The sequence below is a fragment of the Pezoporus wallicus genome, unplaced genomic scaffold, assembly GCF_028554395.1.
Source record: "Pezoporus wallicus isolate ANWC-B61680 ecotype Strahan unplaced genomic scaffold, APGP_CSIRO_Pwel_v1 scaffold_2584, whole genome shotgun sequence".
In the NCBI taxonomy this organism is placed as follows: domain Eukaryota; kingdom Metazoa; phylum Chordata; class Aves; order Psittaciformes; family Psittacidae; genus Pezoporus; species Pezoporus wallicus.
Genome location: NW_026642851.1, coordinates 1,690,842 through 1,700,534, shown reverse-complemented (window position 1 = coordinate 1,700,534; position 9,693 = coordinate 1,690,842). Strand labels below are relative to the sequence as shown.

At 39.0% G+C, this 9,693-nt stretch overlaps 1 protein-coding gene across 1 annotated transcript; it reads right to left on the bottom strand.

The window, feature by feature from the left end:
- Window positions 1-230: 230 nt before the first annotated feature.
- PDK4 (pyruvate dehydrogenase kinase 4) lies at window positions 231-8,717 on the bottom strand. The gene is made up of 11 exons (XM_057432603.1): window positions 8,501-8,717; window positions 7,645-7,786; window positions 6,564-6,635; window positions 5,796-5,980; window positions 5,290-5,379; window positions 4,705-4,782; window positions 3,979-4,055; window positions 3,154-3,252; window positions 2,756-2,866; window positions 1,926-2,039; window positions 231-928 (listed from the first exon to the last, which is right to left on the bottom strand). The coding sequence occupies exons 1-11, from the start codon at window positions 8,646-8,648 to the stop codon at window positions 785-787; spliced, it is 1,260 nt and encodes a 419-aa protein (XP_057288586.1). The 5' UTR covers window positions 8,649-8,717; the 3' UTR covers window positions 231-784.
- Window positions 8,718-9,693: the final 976 nt, after the last annotated feature.

Below are 9,693 nucleotides of genomic sequence, written 5' to 3'. Positions count from 1 at the left end.
TCTGAAATGCAGATGTAGCCTAAACTTACAGCTGCTATAACCAAGCAGCTTTCCATTCCTTTCCAGTACTTTTCAAAATCATCCTCATTTCCTTCTTCGTTATCTTACGCACAGGAGACTTACATGGCTAGTTTTCCCTGAACACCTTAACTTAAATCTCCAGTGATGTAACTCTCAGAGCAAGATATTACATGAGAACTATTATGTTTGTTTGGGTTTTTTTTTTTAAAAAACAGGACTTCATTATACATGGAAAACACTTCCTCCCTCCCCCCTTCCAGTCAGGCTGTATTTGAATGCTGTTTGTATGTTGCTACAAGACTGCCACGTTAAGTGGATCTTTGCCTTTCCAAACATTATAAATACATCTTTAAAGCATAGGTGTTGGCTACCTGAGAAGTTCTATAAGATGAACTGCTGGTAACTATTCTAGGAGGAAAATATACACCAGCATAACCGACATTTATCAGTATTCAAGCATTAAAAAGGACTTGAAAAATTGCACACCTCTACCACATCAAGTTTTTGATCATAGTTAAAAATATAGTCTGTTTTTCCTCTATACACATATCTTCAAAGATACATGCTCCTGTTTTCCTCAGCCTGAAGGCTGCAGAAAGATTTCACATTCAGAGCATACAGCCTAGGCTGTAAGAGCCTTTATCTTCTGCCAGTCCTAAAACTGAAGAATTTACTTGTTTGGAAGTAGATGAGTACTTCCAAACATTAGTCTTTTTTAATAAGCCAGCTTGATCCCTTCAGGTGCCTGGATACCAACTTCTCTTCAAATAGCTGCACTCTGTTTTGATAAATTCTTTGGGTCTTTACTTGGGACACACCAGTCATCCGCCTCTGACGTAGCCTGGTAACGCTTCGAAGATGATTTGTTAAAAACTGGCAGTTTTTCTACTGAGTCTGTTGATAGGGCCTAAAAATCAAGAAGGAAAAAAAGTTACTTTGTTTCTACCTCTCAATAGTGCCACTTGGTAGAAATTCATGCAGTTATGTTTCATTAAGCCACTGACACTACAAAACTTATTTACACAAATGTTTCTACAATAGATGCAGTAGTTTGTGTTTCAGCATATATGTCTGCTTTGGATAAGGACAAATGCATCAAATCATATTTATAAGCCTTTAGAGTTTCCCTGTAACCTGTTTTCAAGATAGTACTGAAAGATGAGGAAGAGATCTTTGATTTACAAAACTCTGGAGAAACTTTAAAATATGTTCCTTCCCGACTTCCGCATTTTAGAATAATAATCATATTCTATTGGGAAACTCATACATAGAAATGCAACATTTATATTGCTGAACTCTCTCTTCCTTTTGCACTGCTTCAGTTTGTTGGGAACTATGGGTTTTGTTTACTAGAAGAAATTCAAAGCATGTTTTTCCCATGAGTAAGCACAAAGAATTGAAAAGAATATGTAGTCATTTTTTCCAGATTACTTATAAAAGCAGCAGTGCATGTTATATGCCAGGTATTCAAGATTTCCCATATACACGCTGTGGCAGATGTTGAATAGGACCACGTACTAGACTCTTTAAGGATTAGTTTACTCTGACAACCAGAATGTCCATATAAAGAAACAACAGTAAAGAAATCAGATCTGTTGTTCACACCTTTCTGTTACTTTACTTTTCCTCCAGTAATTTGTATTAAGATTTGTTATATACTGGTTCATGGAATACAGCCTAAAAACTGAGGGGACTCTCATTCATAGTTTTTCAAGTAGACTAGTTAAAGCCAAGTGACCTCTTTAATTCTAGACAGCAGTTACACTGCTGTACACTGGCATTGCGTAATAAAAATGAGAACTTTTCTACTCGTGAGCAGATAACTTGTCTACTGCAAAATGCTGAGTAGTTACCTCACTGCATTAATGGTGTTTATTGTTTATTTAACAAAAATAAACACATACCTTCAAGTAGATAATAGCATCTGTTCCATAACCACATATTGAGTAGAGATTTAGATCTCCTTGAAAGTATTTAGCATACAGACGAGAAATTGGCAAGCCGTACCCAAAGCCAGCCTAAAAATAAAGTACAAGACAATTTATTTTTAAACAGTGTGAAAGCGTTCAGAGATTTAACTATTACAAAGTCATTTTCACTTCCTCTTAAAAAAAAAGTATATAATCAATTTCATACAGAATATTAAAACTGACCATTAAAAAAACAAAACCACAAGAAAAAAAAACAACCAAACAAAAACCATAAACAAAATCAATCAAAAAAGCCCCAAGAAATCTCTATGAAAGAGGGAAGGTTTATCTACATGTCCCACTTTTATACATTACATTCTGTATTATCCCTCCCCCATTTTTCCTAATACTAGTAGCAAATTTGTAGTAGATTACTAGTAGCAAACTCCTTTTGCTAATCAGACAAAAAACAGTCTAAGCCTATTCCAGTTGTGCTGGCCTCCATAAAGCTAGCATAACTTATAAGTTCAAGGAGCAAGTGGGAGTGAAGACCAAATAAATTGTTACTGGAGTATAACAAAAGAACAGGGTTAGACTCAAGTTGGAATGCTCTTGTTTATATCTTTAAAAGCACATTTTTGTCTGCTAAGCTAGATATTAAAAACCTGTTTCAGAAAGCATTAACTTGTATTTATGAGGCCCATTAATCTCTGCATATTCCAGAGAGCAGTAGGGTGGACATAGCATTTCATTATCCATGAACCTAATAGTCTGTCCAACACTTAACAGCCTTATTAGCAACATGAATATTGAAAATATCTTACAAGAGGGGTATTTCGACCATCATCCATTCTCGGCCTTGGTGCTGTGGAATACATGTAGCTGAACAGCTGCTCAATTTTCCTTACTGGAACACCACCTCCTCTGTCTGAGATCTGATTTAGGAGAGAGTAAAATTAACTACAATCATATACCAAGAATGGTATATAAAATGCTGTTATTTAAACAAACCTTTCCAATAGTAACAAATGTAAACATTTGGTTTTGTAGCATATTATTTTTCATTTAGCTAATTGCACTAAATGGAGGGTATGGCCAGAATGCTCATGCATACTATCTTTGATCTGTTGTCAAATGCTGGAAGTTCTTTCAATAGAATTTTCTGCAGCATATGCAATCAAAGATTACATTAAACACATATGGTAGTAGGGCAACAAAATACCTTAATTGCCAGGTCTTCTTGTCCTAGAACAACTGTCACTTCAACTGGAGAAAGAGAAGGACTGTCTTCTTGGAATTCAACAGTTGCCCTCATTGAATTCTATGGAGAAGAAGGTCACTATTATCAGAGAATGTTGATAATCTATACGCTTAAAATCATACCATTGTTATGCATAGGCTGAGCACAGTTACCCCCTATTCTTATTAGGGCCTAACTTCCAAGGAATACACTTAGCAACTTAGTAGAACAGAAGAGAGGAGATACCACACCAGAAGTAACTAAGCATAGCCAAACTCTTCTATGCCTGGAAGATCATACTCATCTTGCCCAACATAATTCAGCCAATGTAAAATAAGTAACATAGTATCTTTAAAAGGCACCAGGTTTCTGAAGAGCAGAGTTCAGAAGTTGCTATAGGCTGGCTGCGAGAATTCTGCACCCCATGTTGACCCCACATTAATTGAGGCCCATTCACTACTTCAAGATACATCACCCACTCAACCAAAAAAGCACAAGGGCAAATCTGCAGATTTAGAGATTTAATCTCTAAATGCTGGTGACCAGCAGTGGTCACAACTTCATGTCCCACTTTTACTGTCTCTCCCTTACCCCATCCCATTTACCATCACAAGAAAGCATTCAAATACTCTCCTACAAACTGAAATAATTTCTTTCTCAATTGTCAAAGTTACTCCCCAAATAAAAAATGTTTAGAAAACTCATTGTCCCATGCAAAGCTTTACTTCATTCAGATCTAGCTAAAGATTAAGTATTAATTCTCCAGCTCAAGACTACTAGGGGAAGAAATAGTTTATACCCGCATACCTTAAAGAGTTCAAAAAGCATGTGAAAAAGATGAGATGGAACATACACAATGTTAATTGGTTCTCCTGGGTGTTTTCCTAGAGAAAGGGAAACATACAAGCAAGACTTAAAAGGGTGATGGAATTTTTCTGTATTGTATCCAAGTTTTGTATGCTAGACTTGGATACAAGTTGTATGCCAAAACAAGCAAGATAAATATGCTTCAATTTTGTTCCCTGTCCACACAGATGAGCAGAAAACTCAGAACAGTATTTAGGCTGAATTGCCACTTGCTTAACACTTTCTTTTCAAATAAACTGGAAAAAAAAATAAATCAAGTATTAACTCCCTTTTATACGTAGGGGATTTCAAAGGTTAAGCAGAACACCTGACATCAGACGTATGAAGGCAGGCTGGATGAGAACCAGCATTTCAGTCAGTAGCCTCACTTTCTCACTCCAGCTACAAAGCTACTCTCTAACAACTTACTTTAACTACAGGTTAGTCTTACTTCTCTCAAATTCATAAATACTAACTCAAGAAATCTAGTATTTAAGATACTATCACATTTGAGTTTCAACACAGAAGATTAAATGAGATGCCTGTATGAGAGTATGAAGAGGAACTAGCCCACGACAGATCGACTGGTATGATCCATTATGGCTATAAAAATAAGAGCCTTTCGATTTAACAAAAGCAGTGGTTTGGCTACTGATAGGAGAACAGACATAAAAGCTCTCTTCTTACCATTGACTTGATTAAGCTTCAGTTCTGGACATGTTAAGTAATACTGGTCACACAACATCTTGGCACTTTCATAAGCATCTGAAATATTTAAATAAAGATGTCAAGTATAGTATCAAACACTGTAGAAACTCATTTTAATACAGGACAAAGTATGATTTTTTTAACTGCATTAGCTGCTAAGATGTTACGGCCTCTATGCCTGTGTCTCAAAGGACTGATAACATTGCAACCACTGTGTGCATTAAAAATTTAGAACACATGGGCAGCACGGGCAAATCCTCAGTACAAACTGATAACTCTTAACAGATGTATCTGTTATATATCAGTAGGTGATGCCAATCTCAACACCACAGATAAGTCCTACCTCATCTGTCACTTGCTAGGCCTTATTCCAACACATTTTTATGGCTACTTTGTATTTTAAATTCTATCCTATAAAAGCTTGTGTTTTGATAGACTGCTTTCACCTGCTCCAATAAAAAACAGTCCACATCCTTTACAACACATATTGGTTACCTGAACTGCTTGCAATCAGATATAAATACTGATCATGAAGAGAAATATTAAGGATCTGAGAATACGTACCATTCACTACTTCAACAACATCACAGCAAGGATCAATACTTCCAATGTGCCTTGGGTGCCCTGAGCCGGATTTATCATCAAAAAGAAGGGCTGTTTGAGATTAAAACAATACTGTGTTATTTAAAAAAAAAAAAAAAAGCCTTAAATTTAGACTAATACAGTGTTATCACAACATATGATCACATAAGATAATGAGTGTTGTTTATGCCTTTTGTGAGCCAAAAATGTTATCTACTACCACCAAACATGGTTGATTTTTCTGTAGTTCAATATCTAAAGGCTTTTCATATGTAAAGAATGAGGTGCCTACATATTACACAAAGTACATTACGGTTAACTTGTTTCCTAGACTAAAGACTTTCCCATTACTTCTGTCATAAATTCAGTTCCTAACTTTTTATTGTCCCACAAAATCATCTGCAGCAGATCAACAGTTTTAAGAAATGTTTACATTAATATGTTTCTCATTAGGGTGAAGACTTCCTCAAGTAAAAATTTCTACTTACTGTGTTGGTTCATTAGCATCCGAGTGGAAATACGGCTCATGTAAAAACGATCCAAAAAATACTGGATGTTTTGATTGGTGACAGGATCAACTTTAAAAGTATCTTTGTATTCAATGACTCCTTGTGCCATTGTAGGAACCACATCATGATGTCTGTTTCGGACTCTAATTAATGTATCTATAAATCTATGTCAAAAAGAGATCTTTTTAGAACATCATTCTAGGACTACATGGAGGCAAGATTTGTACAATGTCATTATCTAATCCAGCAGCAGCACAGGTAAGTGCATAACTACCTTAATATTAGAATACAGTCTATTTTTTTCATTATTTTGGAAGTAATTCATTGCTGACCTAACCCGTAAGAGTTTAATATTTTTTCATGCAAAATGCGTTCTCATTAATCATGTCAAATTCACTCCCTGTTTACTACTGATAATAGTTTAAGCAGAGGAGAATGTGAGAAAAGGGATAAAATCCTAGCTGATGTCTTGCTAAGAAGCAGATATGTGACATCAGATACCTTTGTTGATACTTCTCTGTCATGGCAGTTCAAGAAGCAGTATGCCCTTGAAATGAAGCTGCAATGGGTCATACTTGTTTACAATACTGCTGGAAATTATCACAAATTTAAACCAGCTTGTTCTATCTAGCACTTCCTGATAGATTATCAAACTCAGGTCATGACAGCTGTCTAGATCTAAACTGACTACACTGTGAAAAGTGGAATGCAAGATCAACAATTCAAAGAAACAAATGAAAAGCTTACTCAGATAGGACTTTTTGGTCATCTGGGTTTTTGTGATGGAACTCAATCAGCTCTCTTAGGCTTTGCATATACCTATTAAAAAAGAACACAAGAAACATATGCTATTACTTTGATTTTTATTAGTGTAGGGACTTTTTGTTTTGTTCAAATTGTTACTCTTAACAAGGCACCTTGAAGTTTCAAGTACCTTCGAAGTATCAAAGTTCCATCCAAGTACGGAATCACAGCTGAACAATTCATGACTGCCTGAACCCTAGAAGTTTCAAAAGTCCCTTCTTGTGCCTGCTATTCACAGGAATCTAAACCGTCACTTTAGGTATGCAGGATCCCCTCACAGTTCTTGAGAAGGAAAGCGTTTCAAAAGAAGATCCAAATGACAACATGGATCAGAAACCACCTAAGCCAATTATTTATATATATATATTTTTTTTTTCACAAATCTGATCAGCTTTGGCACACGCTAAGTACTTGAGCCTCTTGTGCTAACATCTGACAGCCTTGACGCATGCTGCAAAGGCACAGCTGTTTGCTAGATTAAGAACGTTTTCTAGATCTCACTCTAATACTTTTGTCCTTTATGCCAGTAAAGCAAGGTTGAATTAGCTTCAACCACTGTCAACAGCACTCTATTCCAAACACCTCCTGCACAGGCAAAGGCACTATGCTATGAAATGGAAGTTCTGTTAGTAATTCCATCAGTGAGAGAACCAAACATGTATATAGCCTGCTTTCCCGTTTTTATTTAGCTCTGAGGGTCTATAATGCTATGGGAAAACAGAACACCTTTCCTTCTCTCCCTTCTTTAGCGGCAAGAAATGAGATTTGCTCTACCAGCTATTACAAGTCACTAGCTTTAAAAAAGAAGAACTATTCAAAATAACAGTCTACCAACCTAATTTTCAAGTTAATTTTACTATGCCAGAAAAGGACAACATGCAACAGTTAGCAATTCACCTTGGATGAAGGAACTGCATTTCTAGTGTATTTTGTTATTGTCTTCTACTCTTCAAAAAAGTCTATGACAACAAAATTCCCCAAGCTATGTTATTTTACAGGCTGAATTCAAGTGGCTTTTACTTACCAGCTTTTTACTAATTGTACTGATGGAGTGCTTAGTAATTTATCAGGAAGAAGATCGATTTCTCTCAGTATGTTTGCAAACCTCACAGGGAGTTCTTGTCGCAAAAATGCAAAAGAAGTTCTCTCACACCCATTAGTTGAGCCTATGAATAAATCCAAAATAGTAAGAATTTAAAAAAAAAAGAGAAGTTTAAAAGTTTTTAGATGCAACTACAAATCGTTGTCTTTCCACAGAGGTCAGGACTAAATTCCTCTGCAGTCATCATACTGTTACTGGCCAGTTCTCCTAAGCATGCATTTATGTTTGCGCCAAGCGTTATTCGCATGACAGCAAGACATCAATCTGTGTACGTTTCCCATTTAGACACAGGACTTATTTTTAATCCTCTAGAAAAGGCACCCCAGGCTTTGTAAACAAGGGCTTCTTCAGGGTGACGTCTGAAAATGTCATGCGAGCACAGACCTCACAGCTGCCAAAGCAGTAATCAGACCTGGGTACAGCTTGTTCACTCCAGCAAGACAAGGCTAATGACACCTCCCTCCCTGATAACGTGTACACTGAACACGAAAACAACCCTTAGCTAATGAACTCTTGGTCCCCCTCCCTCCTCCTCCCATCCCATTAACACCACCGAAAACAGAGCTGTAGCTGTAGCCAGCTTTGACCCTGGCAGTCACAGCTCACCATCGCCCAGCAACGGGCCAGCCGGTGCTTCAGGGGCCCTCCCGCCCCGCCGCCACCTCCCCCGATGCCGGCAGGTCCCCAGCGGGACTCGGTCCTGCCACTCCCCTCCCTGCGCCCGGCGCTGGGCTGGTAAACGAGCCCCCGACCCAACCCGGCTCGTTCCGCCTCTCACCGAAGTCCAGCAACTGCTTGATGGAGAGCGGGGATGGTGAGAAGCGGGAAAACTGTTCCACTTCCCGCGGCACTGCGCGGCTGCTGTTGACACCGCTGGTCCCGGCCAGGGGAACGGCGGTGCGCAGGGCGATCCGGGCGGCCTTCATCGCTCCGGGGAGGTGGTTCTGTCAGTCAGTCAGTCAGTCAGTCAGCCTGTCGGTCGATCGGTCAGCGGGTGGGTGCCCGATAAGTGGCTGGCCGGTCGGTCGGTTAGTCAGTCAGTGGTGGGGGTGGGTGTCCGATAAGCGGTCGGGCGGGCGGGCTGTCAGTCGGTGGGTGGGTGTCCGACAAGCGGTCGGTCGGTCGGTGTTTATCCGGTTGACGGGTGCTCAGTCTAGGGGACGGCAGCAGAACTCCCACTGCTCCCACACCTCTAGCGGGTGGCTTCACTGTGGAGGTGCAGAAGGAGCAAAATTAGATCCTAGCCACGGGGTTCGGGCTGCTTGACAAGTAGGTCATTGGTGACCCCGATTAATCGCGACCAGAGATCTGGAGACAGCTGCTTCGGTGACGCACTGGTCCCAAATCGCTGTGTGACCCTTTTCTTTTACTGTCTGCAGCTGACCCAGGCGGTGGCTGACTGAACAGCTTGTTTTCAAGCTGAGCTAGGGAAAGCCAGCACACCTTTCGTCCTCTGTGTGGAGGGGAACTTTGATATCCGGTGCTGCCTGGCCTTGGTTCCCAAGTCCAAATCCACTTCACTAAAGTGAAGTGTGGCGTGTGGAGTCAGTGTCAGCAAAGGACTTCCTGACATTCCAAATCTTGGTCAGTAACAGCAGAAGCATGTGGCAGTAAAGCACCAATACAAAAGAATATTCCTTAATATTTGTATACAACTTGGGCCATTTTTTATATGCGTATGTTTCTACACACATGCAAATATGTGTATTTTTTTCTCATAGGAAGGAATATGCATGCCTAACCAGAAATCCATATAACATAGTTTAGTTAGGGAAACACTTTAACTCATCATTAAATTTGTTTCTTAGCTTTATCTCATTTTTGCCTTCCTAGTCATTATATCTGCTTATAGTTCTACTTCAACTATACTTTCTGTATTATTACTTTATTGCTCCCTGTTTTATTATTTTATTGGGAGAATTACTCTGTTACTGTTCCACTGGCTGTATTTTACCACAGGGATTCAATGTT